Source organism: Dendropsophus ebraccatus, chromosome 4 (genome assembly GCF_027789765.1).
Source record: "Dendropsophus ebraccatus isolate aDenEbr1 chromosome 4, aDenEbr1.pat, whole genome shotgun sequence".
In the NCBI taxonomy this organism is placed as follows: Eukaryota; Metazoa; Chordata; class Amphibia; order Anura; family Hylidae; genus Dendropsophus; species Dendropsophus ebraccatus.
Window position 1 is genome coordinate 7,462,216 of NC_091457.1, and position 21,488 is coordinate 7,483,703.

Below are 21,488 nucleotides of genomic sequence, written 5' to 3' on the forward strand. Positions count from 1 at the left end.
TTTTTTTTTTTCATTCTGGATGTCCCTCACATCATGGCTGCACTGACTCCAAACTCTATGGGGAGTGGTGAAACATTCAGCTGTGCTCAGTGCTGCCCCCTGCTGTGTAATGTACTGGAGGCTTATAGGACCACTGGAGGAAGGGACTACATTTCCGCCTTACAAATCGGATGTGGGAGCGAAAAACTGTTACAGCGGGTGGAAAAAAGAAAAAGTTAAAAAAAAATATATAAAAATTCTATAAGATAGATTGTGGAAAGTAAAGGAATAAATAAATAAGATTGGCGTCTTATTCCTTAGAATTCTGTGTTTTTTGCAGTGTGAATAGGTAGTTGGGTTAGGGTGAGGTGTAGGTAGTAAGGATAACTTTGGCTGGGTGTAGGGCGGGTACCCGAAGGCTCTCAACAAGAGGGACTCTGACCACTTTGGGGGTGGTGATAGTGTGGTGATGCACCGCTATGGTGTTAGATGGTGTGACGCCACTACTGTGGTGGTTGGTCAGAGTATAGCTCAGCCCGGTCTTATGTTGTTGTGACGCCAGTGCCGGTTGGGCACACAGGTATGCTGGCACACCTTCCTTTATTATAGGGAGGCTGGCTATATCCTTTCCCCTGTGGTCGGTGACCTGCCGGGCTGTGTGGGGTCCCTTGGGCGTTTATCACAGTGGTCTGGAGTGGAGTTGTGACCCACCCAGACTATCGGTACCGCCACCCACAAAAAGGGGAAGGGAACCAAGGAAAGTGCAATGGCTGTGTCCGTGTTAGAGTAATAACCACTGAGTCCTGTTACCATTAATAGACTCTTCTTTACTTCAGGAATACCTAATACAATAGACTTGTGACTTGACAATAAACTGACTTGACTGACAAGATTTGTGCTGAGAGCTTGAGAGGTAGTACAGCCGTGCTGGCTTGGTTGCGTGCTGAGAAGTAGAGTGAGTACAAAGAAGTGGAGAGGAGTATGAGAGTCCCAACCCAAGTAGTACTGTGCTCTGCCGGAACTTTAGAAGTAGAGTAAGTAGAATGCTTGAGAGTAGAGAGAATAATTGTGCCCATGTTTTGACTTCTGTCTTGATACCACCTATTGCCCCCCAGTGTCGGGTGACACGTCCTCCTAGGGTGACACAAGCCCCAGACCTTGTTACCTGAGTTAAGCAGAGTGGTCAGGTTTTCCTGGTTACACCCACGCTGCAAGATAGAGTACGTAGGCTTGTAACAACTTTGTTCTATCCAGATCAGTTTCTCTTGTTTCAGGATACCGTCCTGCACCTTTTAGACATGTTAACGGCGTGGGCTGGAATGATCTCTGACTTGTCCCCTCTGTGAGTGTTTAGCACTGCATAGTGAGTAGAAGTGCTGCCTTAACCCCTTAGGGACCAAGCCTGTTTCGGCCTTAATGACCAGGCTCATTTTTCAAAATCTGACCTGTCACACTTTATGTGCTTATAGCTCAGTGATGCTTTTACGTATGCTAGCGATTCTGAGACTGTTTTTTCGTCACATATGGCACTTTATATTAGTGGTAAAATTTAGTCACTACTTTGTGTGTTTTTTGTGAAAAACATAAAAATATGAAAAATTTGAAAAATTTGCATTTTATGAACTTCTGAAATTCTCTGCTTTTAAAAAAGGAAATCATAACACATAAATTAGTTACTAAACCACATTACTTTTTTAGGGTGTTATGGGGCATAGAAATGTATCAGCAAATTATCAAATTTTCATGAAATTTCCAAAACGGAAACTAGACACCTTAAAGAATTAATCTAGGGGTATAATGAGCATTTTAACCCTACAGGGGCTGGAGGAAAGTATTCACAATTAGGCGGTAAAAAAATCGAAAATTAAAATTTTCCAATAATATATATGTTTAGATTAAAGTTTCTCATTTTCAAAAGGAACATGAGAAAAAAAGTATGCCAAAATTCGTAACGCAGGTTCTCCTGAGTATAACGGTACCCCATATGTGGGCATAAACCACTGTATGGCCACACAGCCGGGCTCAGAAGGGAAGGAGCGCCAATTAGCTTTTTTAATGCAGATTTTGCTAAAGAAGTTTCTGAGCGCCAGGTGCGTTTGCAGCGCCCCTGTAGTGTCAGCAGAATAGAATCCCCCCAAAAGTCACCCCATTTTGGAAAGTACACCCCTCAAAGAATTCATCTTGGGGTGTGGTGACCATTTTGACCCCACAGGTATTAGAGGAAAGTATTCAAAATAAGACAGTAAAATTTAAAAACTCGAATTTTTCCAATAATATGTTTGTTTAGTTTGAAATTTCTCAATTTGACTAGGAACAGGGAAGAAGCTGCATGCCAAAATCTGTAACGCAGGTTCTCCTGAGTAGAACGGTACCCCATATGTGGGCATAAACCACTGTATGGGCACACAGCCGGGCTCAGAAGGGAAGGAGCGCCAATTAGCATTTTCAGTGCAGATTTTTCTGAAGAAGTTTCTGAGCGCCAGGTCCGTTTGCAGTGCCCCTGTAGTGTCAGCGGAGTAAAATCTCCCAACAAGTCACCCCATTTAGGAAAGTACACCCCTCAAAGAATTCATCTTGGGGTGCGGTGAGCGGTTTGACCCCACAGGTATTAGAGGAAAGTATTCAAAATAAGAAAAACTCGAATTTTTCCAATAATATGTTGGTTTAGTTTAAAATTTCTCAATTTCACGAGGAATGGGAGAGAAAACGTACCCCAAAATCTGTAACGCAGGTTCTCCTGAGTAGAACGGTACCCCATATGTGGGCATAAACCACTGTATGGGCACACAGCCGGGCTCAGAAGGAAGGGAGCGCCAATTTGCTGGAGCAAAACCGCAGCTAGTAATGGTTATTAGAATAGCGCAGTTACTAAAATACAATAAAAAATGAGATTACAGGTAATGTGAGGGGGTTACGGGTAATCTGGAGGTGGTTACGGGCAACCTGCGGCGGTTACGGGCAACCTGCGGCGGTTACGGGCAACCTGCGGTGGTAACGGGCAACCTGCGGTGGTTACGGGCAACGAGGGGTGGTAACGGGCAACGTGGGGTGGTAACGGGCAACGTGGGGTGGTTACGGATAAACTGAAGCGCTTATAGGTAATCTGGGATGGGTACATGTAATTTGGGGTGGTTACAGCCAATCTGGAGAGGGTCACTGGCAATTTGGGGTGGTTACGGACAACGTGCAGTGGTTAGAGGCAGCGTGCGGTGGTCAGGGGCAACGTGCGGTGGTTAGAGGCAACGTGCGCTGGTTAGAGGCAACGTGCGGTGGTCAGGGGCAACGTGCGCTGGTTAGAGGCAACGTGCGCTGGTTAGAGGCAACGTGCGGTGGTTAGAGGCAACGTGCGCTGGTTAGAGGCAACGTGCGGTGGTCAGGGGCAACGTGCGCTGGTTAGAGGCAACGTGCGGTGGTCAGTGGCAACGTGCGCTGGTTAGAGGCAACGTGCGCTGGTTAGAGGCAACGTGCGCTGGTTAGAGGCAACGTGCGCTGGTCAGTGGCAACGTGCGCTGGTTAGAGGCAACGTGCGCTGGTTAGAGGCAACGTGCGGTGGTTAGAGGCAACGTGCGGTGGTCAGGGGCAACGTGCGCTGGTCAGAGGCAACGTGCGCTGGTTAGAGGCAACGTGCGCTGGTTAGAGGCAACGTGCGCTGGTTAGAGGCAACGTGCGCTGGTTAGAGGCAACGTGCGGTGGTCAGTGGCAACGTGCGCTGGTTAGAGGCAACGTGCGCTGGTTAGAGGCAACGTGCGCTGGTTAGAGGCAACGTGCGGTGGTTAGAGGCAACGTGCGCTGGTCAGGGGCAACGTGCGCTGGTTAGAGGCAACGTGCGCTGGTTAGAGGCAACGTGCGCTGGTTAGAGGCAACGTGCGCTGGTTAGAGGCAACGTGCGCTGGTTAGAGGCAACGTGCGCTGGTTAGAGGCAACGTGCGCTGGTTAGAGGCAACGTGCGGTGGTTAGAGGCAACGTGCGCTGGTTAGAGGCAACGTGCGCTGGTTAGAGGCAACGTGCGGTGGTCAGGGGCAACGTGCGCTGGTTAGAGGCAACGTGCGCTGGTTAGAGGCAACGTGCGCTGGTTAGAGGCAGCGTGCGGTGGTCAGGGGCAACGTGAGGTGGTCAGAGGCAGCGTGCGGTAGTTACGGGCAATCTGGAGGGGGTCACTGGCAATTTGGGGTGGTTACGGTCAAGGTGTAGTGGTTATGGGTAACGTGCGGTGGTTACATGTAATCTGGCGTGTTTACAGGCAACCTGCGGCGGTTACGGGCAAACTAGGGCGGATACGGGCAACCTGCGGTGGTTACGGGTAATCTGGGAGTAAACCGCAATTATTACTATAATAAAAAGTGTGTTTTATTTTATTTGTATGTTTTTCACTTTTTCACATTTACACTTTTTCACTTGTGCTTTTTACACTTTCATTTTCACTGTTTTACTATGATTACTGTAATATTTTCTATCACAGTAATCATAATTTAGTGACAGAGACCAAATTGGTCTCTGTCACTTTAAATTTTCAGAGCTAACTGCTTCTGACGCGCATGCGCACATCAGAGGCAGTCAGGACGTCGAGGAGGACGGACCTCCCTGGATCAGGTAATGTATGTGGGGAAGGGGGGGTGACTGGGGGACGAGGGTGACTGGGGGGGTGGGGGGCGACTTACTGACACTTTTTATCCCCTGTCACCAATGATTTATGGTGGCAGGGGATAAAAAGTGCCGGCAGCACTGGGAACAGGCGATCAGCGGTATATAGTATATACCGCGATCGCCTGTTCCGGGACCCCACAGGGGGGTCCCCGATCACTGCCTCATGCTCTCCGGTACCTCCGGTGGCGGAGAGCATGGGTGTTTCATTCATTTTTTTATTTCCATCGCTGCGAACAAACATCGTTTGTTCGCAGCGATGGGGGCGGCCATCTTGGATGTGATGGCCGCCCGGGGAGGTAATCGGCCACTAGGAGGGGGGGGGGCTGATCTGGGGTCTGATTTACACTTATTTCATCTCCCCCCACCGTGGATTCACGGTGGGGGGAGATGAAATGCAGCGGCGGCGCCGGTAATGGCCGGTACTGGCGGATCGCCGCTATAACGGAAATAGCGGCGATCCGCCAGTACCGGGGGGGGGGGCACGGAACGGCCAGGGGGAGCATCAGTAGCGGCGGCAGCAGGCAGCAGGCCAGGGGGAGCATCAGTGGCGGCGGGAGGAGGCAACATGCCACAGCCCCCTCCCGCCGCCTGATCGCCTCCCAAACCACAAATCTCCCCATAGACGCTGCGGTCGCATTGACCGCGGCGTCTATGGGGTTAACTGCCCGGGGGGAGCGCGGCTCCCCTCCGGGCAGAGGCAGCGGGAGGATGCGGTGTGATACTGCCTCCTCCCACTGCCCGATCTCACCTAGGGACAGCGGGGGGAGGCAGGGAAAGCATGACGTTTGGGAAACGTCATGTTGCAGGAACTACCTGCTTTACATGACGTTTCCCAAACGTCATTTTGCGGCAAGGGGTTAAAGAAACTAGTGTTTGTGCTTCCCATGTGCGTCTATCCACTACCTCACTCCAGACTAGACTACATTGGACTTGTCCCGGAGGGGGAACGTGGCAGAGCCAGGCTCCTGGCTAAACTCTGCAGGAGACTCTGGTTTGTGCGTCTTGCCTCTAGGAAAACCAGGAAAAGACTAACTAGTGTGTGCCTACACTTCTTCTGCCCATGTGACTTCCTACATGGCATATAATACCTCCTGTGAGTGGTGGAGAAGAGAGTGCAAAAGAAGAAGGAGAATAGAGATAGGTGGAGAAAAGAAAAGAGCTCTCATTGGTGCACAAATCACAAACAACAATAACCCTTTGAGTACTACAGCTGTGCCATACTTAAATACAAGATATACATACTAGCGACATCTAGTGGCAAAACTTAGGTCCAACTTCAGGCTTTTGCGAGGGGTGTTTAAACTAGTAACACCCGTGGTGGGACACCACTGTAGAACAGTACCTGCTTCCACAGGGATGAACGTCCACTTTGGCTATCTTGTGGGCACAGGGTGACACACTATCAGGGATGCAGGCCCCAAACCTGGGTGATCTAGTCATCCGGGCAACCCTCAACGGACCCTAGAGACTTACAGCAGAGTCTTGGCTTAAATAGTGCACTTAGCTAACTGCTGACTGGATACAACTTAACTGTAGACAAATCCTCCTTCTTCCTCCCCAATAGTCCCTCTGTGCGGACCCTATACCCTATAGGTATTATAGCCAGAAATGGAAAGTTCTGGATCTCTCTGGATACCTGACTAGTCTAAACTCTCTCCTCCTCAGACTAGGCAGAGCTGCAGCCAGGCTACAGACTACAGGTTACAGACTAAAGCCAGGCTACAGACAGACTACAGACCACAGCAAGGCTATAGACAGACTACAGACAGACTACATACAGGCTAAAGACAGGCTGCAGACTACAACCAGACTACAGACAGACTACAGCCAGGCTACATACAGACTACATACAGGCTAAAGACAGGCTGCAGACTACAACCAGGCTGCAGACTACAACCAGGCTACAGACAGGCTACAGACTACAGACAGGGTAGAGACAGACTACAGACAGACTACAACCAGGCTACAGACTACAGCCAGGCTACAGCCAGACTACAGACTACAGCCAGACTACAGACTACAGCCAGACTACAGACAGGCTACAGCCAGGCTACAGACTACAACCAGGCTACAGACTACAGCCAGGCTACAGACAGACTACAGACTACAGCCAGACTACAGCCAGACTACAGACTACAGCTAGGCTACAGACAGACTACAGACTACAGCCAGACTACAGCCAGACTACAGACTACAGCTAGGCTACAGACAGGCTACAGCCAGGCTACAGATAGACTACAGCCAGGCTATAGACAGACTACAGACAGGGTATAGACAGGCTATAGACAGACTACAGACTACAGCCAGGCTATAGACAGACTACAGGCTACAGGCAGATTACAGACAGGCTATAGACAGATTACAGACAGGCTATAGGCAGACTACAGGCTACACACAGACTACAGCCAGGCTACAACCATGCAACAGACAGACTACAGACAGGCTACAGACTACAGACAGGGTATAGACAGGCTATAGACAGACTACAGGTTACAGACTAAAACCAGGCTACAGACAGACTACAGACCACAGCAAGGCTATAGACAGACTACATACAGGCTAAAGACAGGCTGCAGACTACAACCAGGCTGCAGACTACAACCAGGCTACAGACAGGCTACAGACTACAGACAGACTACAACCAGGCTGCAGACTACAACCAGGCTACAGACAGGGTAGAGACAGACTACAGACAGACTACAACTAGGCTACAGACTACAGCCAGGCTACAGACAGACTACAGACTACAGCCAGACTACAGACTACAGCTAGGCTACAGACAGGCTACAGACTACAGCCAGACTACAGACTACAGCTAGGCTACAGACAGACTACAGCCAGGCTACAGATAGACTACAGCCAGGCTATAGACAGACTACAGACAGGGTATAGACAGACTACAGACTACAGCCAGGCTATAGACAGACTACAGGCTACAGGCAGATTACAGACAGGCTATAGACAGATTACAGACAGGCTATAGGCAGACTACAGGCTACACACAGACTACAGCCAGGCTACAACCATGCAACAGACAGACTACAGACAGGCTACAGACTACAGACAGGGTATAGACAGGCTATAGACAGACTACAGACAGACTACAGACTACAGCCAGGCTATAGACAGACTACAGACAGACTACAGACTACAGCCAGGCTATAGACAGACTACAGACAGGCTACAGACTACAGACAGGGTATAGACAGGCTATAGACAGACTACAGACAGACTACAGACTACAGCCAGGCTATAGACAGACTACAGACTACAGACTACAGCCAGGCTACAGAGCATGGGTCTCCAAACTGCGGCCCTCCAGCTGTTGCACAACTACATTTCCCATCATGCCTGGACAGCCAAATGCAAAGCTTTAGCTGTCCAGGCATGATGGGAGTTGTAGTTTCGCAACAGTTTGGAGACCCATGCTATAGACAGATTACAGACTACAGCCAGGCTACAGACAGACTACAGCCAGGCTACAGACAGACTACAGCCAGGCTATAGACAGACTACAGACCAACTGAAACTTAAACTACCCCTTCACTTACATCTGCAGGGAGCTCTAGGATTGTGCAACCCCCCCCCTGTGACTGGATCTGTGGCCTCTAATAGGCTGTGTGTGAGGGGAGGGTGTTGTGTCAGGTAGTCTCAACAGGGATTGGATCTTGGATAATTTACAGATAAATCCTGTAAGAGGCTGGGTCACTGGTGCTGGCTAAGCAGCCGGTGACTGTGACTGACGGGGACAGGGGCGTAGCAAGCACCTAGAAGGCGGTCCATGTTGGGGGCGGTCTGGGGGCGGGGAAATAGCCTAACAAAAGTAACTGGCAGGAAGTGGCAGAACACCACACCAGCGTGACAGGCAGAGGTTAAACAGCTTTTTGTCTGGCTTACCTCCTGTCATGGCTGATGACAATGTCCTGGCCCGTCTCCAGGAACGGATTCGGCTGGAAGGGGTTGCATGGCTTGCTCCCCTGGTCAGCTCAGTCTCCCTGCCTGCTGACCCGACGGTTCCCCAATCCACACGGCCGCAACGGACGGCCCGCGCTCCCGCCCGACTGAGTCCGTCTCCCCCGGCTGGTGGGAGACGCAGCACAGGTAAAAAGGCTGCAAAGTCCAGGAAGGCCCCTTTGCAAGGTCCCCCTGAGCAGGGGCATAGGAGAGTGTCCATGGCGGTGCGTGCCTCTGCAGCCAGGGGAGCCCGCCTTGCTCAGAGTGAGGGAACAGCAGCTGCAGCTGCCTCAGGGCAGTGTGTGTCGGCTTCTCCATTAGATTCAGGGATCACAGCGGCTGCTGCTTCCTCCCATTCCACCAGTGCCCCCTCTGCCTGCCCTCCGGTTCCCTCTGTTCTTCCCACGGCTGTGGGGATCCCCCCTCCTGCTCCCTCTCCTCCCCCTCCTCCTCCAGGTCGGCTGGCTAGGTGGTTTGGCCGTGTGCCAAAACCTAGCTCAGCTCCCGTGCCTCCCGTCCCTTGCACTGCAGCGCCACCTGCTGGTTCCCCAGCAGGAACTGCAGGACAGGATAGCTCCAGCAGTGAATTCTTTGATGTTGAGAGGAATGAGTTAATCCATCCAAAGTTTGAAAGAAAAATAAATCCTTTTCCATCCAAAGTTTGAAAGAAACAATAAGACTTTTTCTCATGGAACTTTCACTGAACTTGTTCAAGGATATACAGCTGGTCTCGAGATTATGGAACTCTCCTATGTGACTGAACCTGTTCCCAGCAGATAATAAATGTTATTCTATAATTCTCATAAGCAGATAACAAATGTTTTTTAGCATCCTTATGTATGTATCAACATCCTTATGTAAACAATTTATCTGTCAAAATATATCCATAGTTATTAGTTTTTTGAAGTTGATGACGTATATAGTGTATGACTTTGCATTTTACATTCATATCCATTGGTTTTTTCTGTATAAACAAAGGTGGGTTCTCAGAGATAGTTGGAACATTGCTTACCTAAGAATGTTTTGTCTCAAGAACTATTTCCCTCAGAGACATGTTTATCAGTGTTCAAGGACATTCTCAGAGGAAAGCTGACTGTCTGTTACAGTGGGAATAATGTGAAAGTATCATTGCACAGAATGTGTTGTTCTAACCTTTTTAAATAATAATAATGGATACTAATATAGATGCTATTGCGCATGACTGAATATCTAAATCACTAGCACCGCCTCATCTAGGCCTTATTAGCATTTGTTACCACCCTATATTTTATCTGTCTATAAAATGTGATCACCATAATAAAACTGGGCCCATTTACACCAGACTTGTTTGCAAGATACGTTGTCTGTGTCTTCATTCTAAGTGCATGGTGTGGGAGAGGGGATCCGGACCCATTCTCCAACTTAATTAGGAGACAGCCAACAACAGCAGGCCTTCTTTGGGAAGGCACCTCGACATTATTGGCGCCCGAACAGGGACACGCCCATTACATCGGGAGATCGGATGACCTGCACTGCTGTACCAGGAGAGAGAGGGGTGAACAAGGAGACCACAAAACCTGGCCAGGTAAGAGTAAAAATTTGTTTGCTCTTTTCTGTGCTCTCCTCCTTCACATCTTTTCTCACCTACCTCTGCAGAGTAAGTTATCAAAGTGAACTCACGATAGGCGTGTCAATTTGAACTTTGTTCTCCTCTTGTTGGCTGTTCTATGTCTGTTTGTCCTAGCCTGTGAGGGTTAGTATATAGTAGGCGAAGAATTGCTCATTCAGGCTAAAACTGTTACCCAGAGCCCGGCCGTGGTTGTCACAGGTCCTCATAGACACGGAGCGTTGTTCGGTGGGAACAGTGCCAGTGCTAAAACCACTTTGGAATGAGCCTAGTAGCCTAACTATACAAGGACGCTGGACAGTGGTCTGGTTGTTTCCAAGGGAAAGATCTGTAATATGCTAATCCCTGTCCTCTGTATACTTGGGGTAACTTGTTTTGCAATCTACATAGCAGCAAGAGTGTATTTCAACATAAGAGAAGGAAGCCCTGAACCGTGGAATATTCTAAGTCCCAGCTTTTGGTAGTGATCCGTGGTCATAAGTGTACAGGACACAAGAAAGAAAATCATCAGTTGATTATTCTGGGTGCCTCCTGTTATAAGTGTACAGGACACAAGAAAGGAAATCATCAGTTGATCATTCTGGGTGCCTCCTGTTATACGATCACGAAGTAACATAAAATGGGACACACAGAATCAAAAGGGGTTTCTGCAACCCACATAGTGACCTGCCGATATGGCAAAGAACAAGCAAAAAGGGGTTTCTGCAACCCACATAGTGACCTGCCGATATGGCAAAGAACAAGAGAAAAAGGGCAAAAGCAATGTTGAAATATTTTAACATCCAACACGATGCTGTTTTTTAACCCCAATACTTGGACTAAAGTCCAAGAAACAAGGGGAGGATTAATAATTGATAATGGGTGGACATGTCATGTGCCGGTTACCAGCAATATCTAGATAAGACAGAATATTGTAGTTTGTGTGGCAGACCCAAGCCACATCATTATGTTACACCATTGTACCCAGTTTATATCTGTATACAAACCCCAGATCCTGCGAAAAGCCAACCTACCTCCAATGGTGGCGTATAGACCCTTTGTTCTGCAGGAATCTTCCCTTTGGTCGGCTGTTGAAGTAGTTACTTTGATTTAAAGTGCCCCTTACCTGATAGTAAGACCAATGCCTTTTGTGGAGGTGGCAGCCTAACCTCAAATAGTGTACAGTGCCATGTAAGTGTCTGAGTACAAAGCCACGTACTCAGACGAGAACAGTCCAGCTCATTGCTAGATACAGTACTGAGAGAGCTGAAAAGAGGTTAATTAATGCTGCGTAGTGAAGCAGCATACAAAGTACATAATGTGTGTTATTTGTTATGCTTTGTACAAGGCCATCAACCAGCTCTGAGGGCTGCAGATCACATGCAAGCAGCATTAGGGAAAAAAAAGAATCAGAGCTGTTAGTGTAGTGTAATGTAATGTACGCTCCTACATTATATACTGTTGTATTTCAGCCAGTCTTACTAAGCTGGTGTTCCGCTTTGGAAGTATGTTACGTGTTACAAAATGTTGATCATTTTCTGTTGTCCCGACCGTGGAACATTTGCTTATTTAGCTACGCCACTTTTCTGTAATCAGCCCTCAAAGATGGCGACTGAAAGCCAACCACTCCCCATATCATCCACGTCTGTATTATAATTGTGACGTCTCAAAACCATGCCCTAAGCCAACACCCCTATATCCGGTTATCTAGTCCGGTGGCCATTTTAACTCCTGGCATTTCTGTCCTCCGCCCATACTGCTTAGTGTCACTGAGGGGGCGGGCACAGGACTCTCCGATAGAGTCTAACAACTGTTTTGCACATTTATTAATGAATATTATTACCTGATGGTGAGGAAAGTTAGACAAAGGTTTGTAGGAAGGAAAAGCAATGAGACTGTTTGAAGGAGCCAGGTCTAGTAGATCTATTAGTGTATAAGATTGTTATACGGAAGTGTCAGTAGGAGGAGTCAGAGAGAAAAAGTATGTTGTAGGTATATATATATATCCCAATATATATATTGTAAGCAGTTTTTATTTAAGTGTGTGTCCTCAACGTATGATATTTCAAAAAAGAAGTAGTTCACTACAGTAAAATATATATATTTCTAAGGAGTAGTAACTTACTACTGTAATATATATTTCTATGTAACTTTATTGAACAAGTGTTTATATATATATATATATATATATATATATATATATATATATATGTATATATGTGTACACATCTATCCTAATAAGTTCTACGCAACTTGTTTTTTTCCTACTAAGTAATAAGTATGTGTGCCACTGTCCAAGGTTACAGTCTGGTGCATAAGAGCACAGCGCTGATATCTTCTGTAACTTCAAGGATGTTAGAAAAAAAAAACTTCCAGTTTTAACTCTTGTATCTATGATTTCACTGCTCAAGGTTAGAAGTGAAGTGAGGTTACAGAGTGTTCTGTTTACTGATAAGAGCAGCGGATTGAAGGAATATTCATTTCAGCTGATTTATTTAATTTTTTTATCAAAAGAAGTTTAATATGGGACGAGTGTACAGAGTTTGATTATTTTTTTAATGTTTTTATTTTTAGGGTTAACAGTTTTGTGATGATTATGGCAGACTAGCTCATGAATATATATGTATTGTTTTATCCCTAGTAAAGCCAAACCCATATCCATAGCTCCAGTCTGCACTCCTTATGCCCCCAATATATATATATATTTTGTGTATGGAAATGGGAGCAGCCCATTTTGATGGAGTAGCCAATTTTGATATTTTAAATTGTGAAAGATGAAAATGTAATTGAAAGCTCAAATATTAATGAAAGTTTAAAAGTTTTCATTGTAGATTATCTCAGACTTTTCAAAGATGGATGACACAAGACGCAAGGATATATGGTGACCGCCATGCAGAGTGACGTTCCACTGCAGAAACTGCTCCTGCCATAAGCTGGAGGTGAGGACAATCACTGAGACATGTAGGATGGTTGAAGGTAACTGTGCAGATGTCTATATGAAGCCCACCATTATGGGTTAATTGGCAAATTAGAGATTTGTTTGGTCCCTGGGCTTACCAAAAACACTTGAAAAAAAAAGAAAAAAAACCAAAAACTGTGTAATGTGAAGAAAAGCTGCCATAGAGCGGCTGACGCAACGTTCACGCAGACAAACCCTGATGCCAAAAAGGGTGATGGATGAAGCTGGTGATGCGGTGGTTTCTGTGCTCTTCCCAAGGTAACAGCGTACAAAGCGTACAAGGGAATGGGGAGATGTTTCCAGTCTCTTCCTGAGGTAACCGTACATAGTGTACAGGTGGAGGAGGAGATGTGGATCTGTTTGTTTTTAAGTCTTTTCCAGAGACAATCAGCAACAAGCTGTGAGACCAGCGGATGGAGAAGAGGTACAGGGTAAAGATGGCATCCAATAACTATTTGCCGACAGCCTTGTATCCCACTGTAAGTGATCTGACAAAACCAGCAGAAGGAAGCCATGTGTAATGTGGTGTATAGTATCCTCACATTGGGCGGCCCAGGGGACAACAAATATAGCAGAGAGGGTTGTGTACGGCTGTATTGTCTACACCTGCCATAACCTACTGTAAGTAACACCGTAAAGTGCCTGTCTGCATAGTCTGTCATCTTCCTGCCTGTTTCAGGGAATGTAAGTGGACGTCATCCACCTGCCACATGTGGCCTATATAGGTATGTCCTTGTTTGTATTGGTGTCTTCTTTACAGGTCAGCCAAAGCTATGGGAGACAACAAAGCCAATGTCTGAGGTGATACTAGTGGCCTTAAAAGAAGCGATATAACTGAGGCCAAGAGTCCAAGTGTCTGTAAAGAGGCCTGTCAGTCAAAAGATGGGTTTAAGGATAAAGGATCTATACCAATGCTACTATTACAAAAAGGATCATATGATATATTATTCTCATAAAAAGGCTTTGAAACCTTAGGTGATGTATCGTTTACACTTTGCTTTTATTTCTATGGTGGTTATTTTATGTGTAATATGTGATGATCTCAGTCAGACAAGAGACAATTCAGTAGGATCCAAATATTATATCGGTAATAAGAGCCAAGTTACTTCATATTATTGGTGTATGTATTATACTATATGATTATGTACAGGAAGAGATGTGACCATGCGACCAGTCATTAGACCTGTGTGATCTAATCATAAAGATGTTTTCTAGGTACAAAATGAAGTAAAAAGACTAAAAAGAAGTGGAAATTTTGAGAATCCGGTACTGAAGATTGTGAATTCACTATCTAGTTATTATAAGTGAATCTAGTGGTTACATAGTAGGTCACATTGTGGAGATTTTATTGCATTTACCTGTTGTGCTGTTTTTAGTTTATGTGTCAATCAACTTTTCATTTTGCTTTTGCTATGAGATAAGATTTGCTCACATCTAAACTTTCCTTTTTCAGAAACTCTTTAAAGTTAGTTGTTGTGACTTTCCAATACCCACATGATGCTGAAGTGGTAGAGTCCTTGTTATAGAGTCACGTCTGTTATATACAGTGATAAGACAATAAGGTTTGGTTATTTTGATAAAATCCGGAGAGGTATTTGTCATATATATATGTTATTTTGGGTATTGATAATAAGCTTTTATTTGTTTTGTTGTAACTAAGCTGTATATTTATGTATACTGTACAGACTCACCCATTGTTTAGTATTTTCTTTCGGTTATTGCAGACCTACCTATCTCATCTGCTGTAAGTTTGTTCCGCCATCTATAACTTTCAACAAATTTTTTAGTACTTTATTTCTGTATCTTATGGTGATGCAAACTTGGGACAAATTAGTTGAAGCCACAGACTATTTAGATGATCAGATATTTGACATACTGGATATACTCAACACCTCAGTAGCAGTGCAGAGGCAACTTAACCAGCACACTGTGGTGCTTGATTTTCTGACTGCTACTCAAGGGGGGATGTGTCAGATCATGATGTTTCTTTTATTGGTCTATTGTGTAATCAAAGGATTATGCTGTTGTTGTCAGCAAGTTACAAAGACTAAATCTTATACTCTATAAGTAATGATGTTTGTTTCTTTTCCTTCTAGATTGGCGTTATGATGAGGAAATCTCTTGGAGGAGGATATGCCCATGTGGCTCTAGGTGATGGTGTTGGACCCAGAAGCATCCGCACCCTGACAACCCGCGGTTAGAGAGTGTTTAGGGTACATATTGGGATTTAATCCTGTCCAGGACCCAGATTTCTTCATCATCGCCAAAAAGGGGGGACACTGAGAGGAATGAGTTAATCCATCCAAAGTTTGAAAGAAAAATAAATCCTTTTCCATCCAAAGTTTGAAAGAAACAATAAGACTTTTTCTCATGGAACTTTCACTGAACTTGTTCAAGGATATACAGCTGGTCTCGAGATTATGGAACTCTCCTATGTGACTGAACCTGTTCCCAGCAGATAATAAATGTTATTCTATAATTCTCATAAGCAGATAACAAATGTTTTTTAGCATCCTTATGTATGTATCAACATCCTTATGTAAACAATTTATCTGTCAAAATATATCCATAGTTATTAGTTTTTTGAAGTTGACGACGTATATAGTGTATGACTTTGCATTTTACATTCATATCCATTGGTTTTTTCTGTATAAACAAAGGTGGGTTCTCAGAGATAGTTGGAACATTGCTTACCTAAGAATGTTTTGTCTCAAGAACTATTTCCCTCAGAGACATGTTTATCAGTGTTCAAGGACATTCTCAGAGGAAAGCTGACTGTCTGTTACAGTGGGAATAATGTGAAAGTATCATTGCACAGAATGTGTTGTTCTAACCTTTTTAAATAATAATAATGGATACTAATATAGATGCTATTGCGCATGACTGAATATCTAAATCACTAGCACCGCCTCATCTAGGCCTTATTAGCATTTGTTACCACCCTATATTTTATCTGTCTATAAAATGTGATCACCATAATAAAACTGGGCCCATTTACACCAGACTTGTTTGCAAGATACGTTGTCTGTGTCTTCATTCTAAGTGCATGGTGTGGGAGAGGGGATCCGGACCCATTCTCCAACTTAATTAGGAGACAGCCAACAACAGCAGGCCTTCTTTGGGAAGGCACCTCGACAATGTAGAGCCCTATTCTCCCCCTGATGAGGCTCTATCAATTAGAGCTTCCACTGCCTCTGTCAGCAGGTCGCAGAGTAGGGAGCGCAGGCATAGCAGAAGGGATAGACATGCCACCCGCAGCTCCTCCTCCTCTTCTTCAGCTGAGTCCTATAAATCTGCCGGCCGTAAGCGGCGCAGGCGCACTTCCCACGCTTCTGGATCCCACCGTCCCAGGTCAGCGTGCAGGGAACATGAAGAAAGTAGGCGCCACAAGAGGCGCTACCGCAGGTCACCAAGACACAGGCGTTACTCACCTTCCTCTGTTTCATCGTCTGGAGAGTCCAGAGTGCGACACAGTTCTCATCGCAGGGTCAGAAGCCGTGGGTCATCAAGGCGGAGTAGCAGGGAGTCCCGGCTTGAGCGATCTTCTCATACAGGATCCATGCTCGCCCCCCCCACCTCATCGGCTCCGCAGCCTTCTGTCTCCAACCCTGGTTCTGCACCTCTGCGTGTCTCCGAAGGTGAGTTGGCTTGCCTTCGGGCATGGTCTCATACACCACAGGTGGTTACTAGTGGGGAAAGTGAAGTGGTTTCCATGTTGCGTACAGTGTTGGATAAGGTGTCAAAAAATCAAGCGGCTTCTGTAGGAGCTTGCTTACATTCCCCAGCGGCGGAGTCTTCGCCGGCTGCGATGGCAACATCAGCGGGTTTGATGTTTAAAGATTCACATTTTTGTGGGGTGGCCCCCTTGGGGACACATCTATCTAACGAAGTTAAGGAAAAAATTATTGCTAATGAATATGTAGACATATGGTCTTTGATATCGGTCGACCATTTAACAGTAGACAAAGAAAAGCGTTTTGACAAATCTGAGGATAAGAAGGCCAAAGTGGCCAAGACTTTTTCTAACTGGCTTCAGGCCTTCACTACGATGTCCGGTATCCTGACATCTAGATACCCTACCAAGGCTGTCGAGCTTTTCGTTTACATGGACACTATTCATACCGCCTATAAATTGCACGGTGGATCTGCATGGTGGCGGTACGACGAGGAGTTCAGAAGGCGATTGGCTCTGCAGCCCGAGGTCGGATGGGCTACAAAGGCGACCGACGTATGGATCCAATTGATGATGTCGCAGCAGAGGCCCCCCTTTCAGTCATTGGCTGCTTCGAGCGGAACCCCCTCAGGGGCAGCCAATAAGCGTTCTGGGGCCTGTTGGTTATTCAATGAGGGCCACTGCAGGTTCTTCGCCTCGTGTCGTTTTAAACACGAGTGCTCCATCTGCGGAGGTGCTCATTCTGCAATCCGATGTTTCAAACGAGGTAAGACGGCAGTTACAAAACCTAGCAGCGGTGGGAAACCCGAGGACGCCAGTGAGCGTGGTAAAGATGCGCCCCTGGCTAGAGCAATACCCCAGGAGTCAGGAGGCAGAGCTCCTCATTAATGGATTTTCAGAGGGTTTTTACATACCGCATGTTCAGAATTCTAGTTTGAGTTTTGTTACTAACTTACGTTCGGTTAATGAGAATCTTGAGGTGGCACAGGACAAGCTGGATAAGGAGGTGGCTATGGGTCGCATGGCTGGCCCCTTTTTGGAGCCTCCCATGGACAATTTGCGTTTTTTCGCCTTTGGGCTTGGTCCCAAAGAAGGAGCCAGGCAAATTCAGATTGATCCAGCACTTGTCCTTTCCACCTGGGGAGTCTGTTAATGATGGTATTAGCCGGGAGGAGGCGGCGGTTACTTATGTCTCCTTCGACAGGGCGTTGCGTTTGGTGGAGCAGGTTGGCCCCGGAGCCCTTTTGGGTAAGTCTGACATAGAGTCTGCCTTCCGCCTTCTCCCGGTTCGTGAGGATTGTTTTCATCTGCTCGGTTGTCATTTGAATGGGCAGATTTACGTCGACATGTGCCTGCCGATGGGTTGCTCGATCTCGTGCAGGTATTTCGAGATTTTCTCCTCCTTTTTGGAATGGGTAGTTAAGCACGAATCGGGCATCTCGTCGGTGTTGCATTATCTCGACGACTTTTTGTTTGTTGGTTCGGCCGGCACGGAAGCTTGTCAACAGGCCATGGATACTTTTAGGTTTTTCATGGATAAGTTTGGGGTTCCTGTTGCTGAGGGAAAAACAGAAGGCCCAACAACATGTTTATCCTTCCTGGGCGTTCAAATTGATACGCAACGTATGGTGGTGGGTTTGCCACCGGAAAAGTTAGCAAGATTACTGTCGACCATAGACGAATGCCTCTTAGCCAAAAAGGTCAGGCTGCGCCAGTTGCAGTCATTGTTGGGCCTTCTGGTTTTTGCCTGCAGGATAATGCCAATGGGGCGAGTTTTCTCTCGCCGCCTGTACATGGCCACGGCTGGCGGACGCCAACCGTCACATTACATAAGACTGACGGCTTCCCTGAAGGCCGATTTGAGAACCTGGCGCTCCTTTCTACAGGAGTACGATGGTATTTCGTGCTTCAGGGAAAAGGAGTTGGATAACAGAGACCTGCAACTATACACGGATGCGGCAGGTAGCCATGGTTTTGGCGCAATTTTTGAGGACCAATGGTCCGCCGAGCCATGGCCGCATTCGTGGGAGTCTGAAGGTTTTACAAAAAACTTAACCCTACTAGAATTGTTTCCGATACTTGTCGCGTTGGAGTTATGGGCTGTACGAATGGCAAATAGGAGGATTCGTTTTTGGACGGATAACTTGAGTGTCGTGTATGCTATTAATAATTTGACATCAACGTCCTTACCAGTCTTGGCATTGTTGCGTCACTTGGTTTTGAGATGTTTGCAATATAACATAGTCTTTAGGGCTAAGCACGTCCCAGGTGAGAATAATTCTATGGCTGATTCTCTTTCCCGTTTTCAGTGGAGTCGTTTCAGGGAGCTGCATCCTCGGGCACAACGGGAAGGAGCGCCATGCCCAGTTTTTCTTTGGGGGCTGGTGAACACCTGAGGCCATTGCTGGAATCATCCTTATCAGACGCTACGTGGTCTAGTCACGGTAAGGCATGGGAGGAGTGGTTGGCATGCGCAGCAGGGTTGGATTGGTCGCATCCCATGGTTTGTAAACAGGTTACGTGGACTTACTTAACAAACCTTAGAAGGGCAGGGGTATCCGCCATGGTGGCAAGAAAACGTCTGTCTGGGGTTTCGTTCATGCTTAGACTCTGGGGTCTCGCAGATTCCACTAAGGATCTTGCAGTAAAATTAGTTTTGCGGGGATGGAAGAAAGAAGTGGTTCACAGGGACAAGCGTAGACCCATTTCCTTTTCTTTGTTGCAGCAATTAATAGTTAGTTTGCGAGAGTTGTGTTCTTCCCCCTATGAAGTAGTCGTTTTTCAGGCAGCATTTAGTTTAGCTTTCTTTGGGGCCCTGCGGGTTAGCGAATTAGTAGCCTTATCAAAGACTAAGCCGTCAGGGCTCCGCCTGCCTGATGTAGTTATCCTCCCCAGTTCCATTAAGATCTTCATTAGAAAATCCAAGACAGATATATACGCTGCAGGGGCTTGGTTAGCTGTCAATCGTTTAAGTGGGGATTACTGCCCGGTACACCTAGTGGAAGAATATGTAAAAATTCGGCCAGCCCAGCCAGAGACCACACTTCCCCAGTTTTTGGTTCACGAAGATGGTTCCGCAGTAACGAAGTACCAATTTGAATCTTTGTTTAAAAAATGTTTGGTAGCTGTTGGGGCTGATCCGAAGGAGTACGGCACGCATTCCTTTAGAATAGGTGCGGCCACGGTAGCGGATGCACTAGGCATGTCTGGGGAGTCAGTTAGACGCTTGGGGAGGTGGGCCTCTGACTGCTACAAACGTTATGTAAGGCCGAATTTGTTATCTTACTGATTGCATGTTTTGTATTTCAGGTCAACGCCGTCCTGCTGTCTGGTTGATCGGGCATTCCTTCATACACAGGGCTGCTCAGCGGGCCTCTTGCCGCCCTGGCGGCTTAAGTTTAGGTTTTTCACAGGCCGATGTCTCCTGGAGGGGTGTGGGAGGCTTACGCTGGCTCAGAGTTTTATCAGAGGTCATTGCCATCGGCAAACAGGTCCATGGTCCTGCCGTGCTAGTAATTCATGCGGGTGGCAATGACCTTTGTTCTGTACGTTTGGCTGAGCTGATTTCTGTGATTAGATCAGATTTAATCAGAATGTCCGACTTCTTTAGTGATTCGATTATAGTCTGGTCGGAGATAGTGCCCCGAGTTGTATGGAACGGTGCCAGGAACCCCGGGGCTATTGAGAGGGCACGGCGCATCTTGAATACTCGAATCTCAAGATTCGTCAGGACTAGAGGGGGTATTGCGATACGCCATCGCCAGCTAGAAGGTGACAACAGGCGCCTGATGTTGCAAGATGGCGTACATCTTAATGATATCGGTCTGGATATTTTCCTTTCGGGTCTTCAGGATGCCATTGAAAGGGCCCTATTTACTCTGGTTAGTGGGGGTAGGTGTGCAGTGTAGGGGTACACAGCCCACCTATGGCGCTGGGGGGGACCTTGCAGAGGAGGAAGGAGAAGCATCGGCGAGGCACCCGGCAGAACAACTAAGACATGCCCACCGCCGGAGCGGTGGCCTGGCATTCCGGTGTCCTCGCCAGGAAGGCGACAGCGCAAGGTCCTATCCTCACAGTATAAAAATATATGTTAAAAGTTTAAAATAGTTCTAAGAAAATTAAAAAAAGCTGTGGCCTACCCCCACGCATTTATAAAGAACAAAAAGTTGTCAGTGTGTAATTAAGTAGCATAAGTTGGGTTTATTGCATTTCAGAGGCAAGATAGCCAAGGTGCAATGGGATGCCGGCAGTCCACAGCGTATATTCAACCATAGTTAATCTCCTATATAGAGCTTTTACCTTCAGCTGAAACTGAGCAGTGTACTGTAGAACAGTGACACCAAGTGGCGGGAATTGTGTACTACAGTTACCTATAGCAGTGCATACACATATACAGGATACCGACCTATACCTGCTAGAAAAAGAGAGTGGACTCCGCTCTGGGACACTGCAGGTGAATGTGTGAGCATTTGTTTTTATCCTTTTTTCCATTGTTTTCCATTATTTAAAAAAAAAAGTTCAAAAGGATCCATTTTTTCCGGCATTTTTTGTGTGTAAAAAAAAACCCAATGGAAATACAGATCAAACGAATGCGCACAAATACATCCTCTGAAGCTGCAGCGCGTGGTGCTAGGACGGATACAGAGCGCAGGAGAAGACCGCGAGCGTTGACAGGTAAAGTATTGCATGTACAT

The 21,488-nt window shown here is 46.5% G+C and overlaps 1 protein-coding gene across 1 annotated transcript; it reads left to right on the forward strand.

Annotated features, from left to right (window-relative positions):
• The first annotated feature begins 16,264 nt into the window (after positions 1 to 16,264).
• LOC138787840 (uncharacterized) lies at positions 16,265 to 20,959 on the forward strand. The gene is made up of 3 exons (XM_069965082.1): positions 16,265 to 16,759; positions 19,104 to 19,238; positions 20,104 to 20,959. The coding sequence occupies exons 1-3, from the start codon at positions 16,681 to 16,683 to the stop codon at positions 20,700 to 20,702; spliced, it is 813 nt and encodes a 270-aa protein (XP_069821183.1). The 5' UTR covers positions 16,265 to 16,680; the 3' UTR covers positions 20,703 to 20,959.
• Positions 20,960 to 21,488: the final 529 nt, after the last annotated feature.

What these genes read in the sequence shown, in the direction of transcription:
- LOC138787840 (XM_069965082.1), top strand. Translation starts at nt 16,681, where the DNA reads ATGCTCGCCCCCCCCACCTCATCGGCTCCGCAGCCTTCTGTCTCCAAC. An exon ending in ACCTCTGCGTGTCTCCGAAG is followed by an intron (nt 16,760 to 19,103) that starts GTGAGTTGGCTT and finishes TCCCGTTTTCAG; the next exon opens with TGGAGTCGTTTCAGGGAGCT. An exon ending in CGCTACGTGGTCTAGTCACG is followed by an intron (nt 19,239 to 20,103) that starts GTAAGGCATGGG and finishes TTTGTATTTCAG; the next exon opens with GTCAACGCCGTCCTGCTGTC.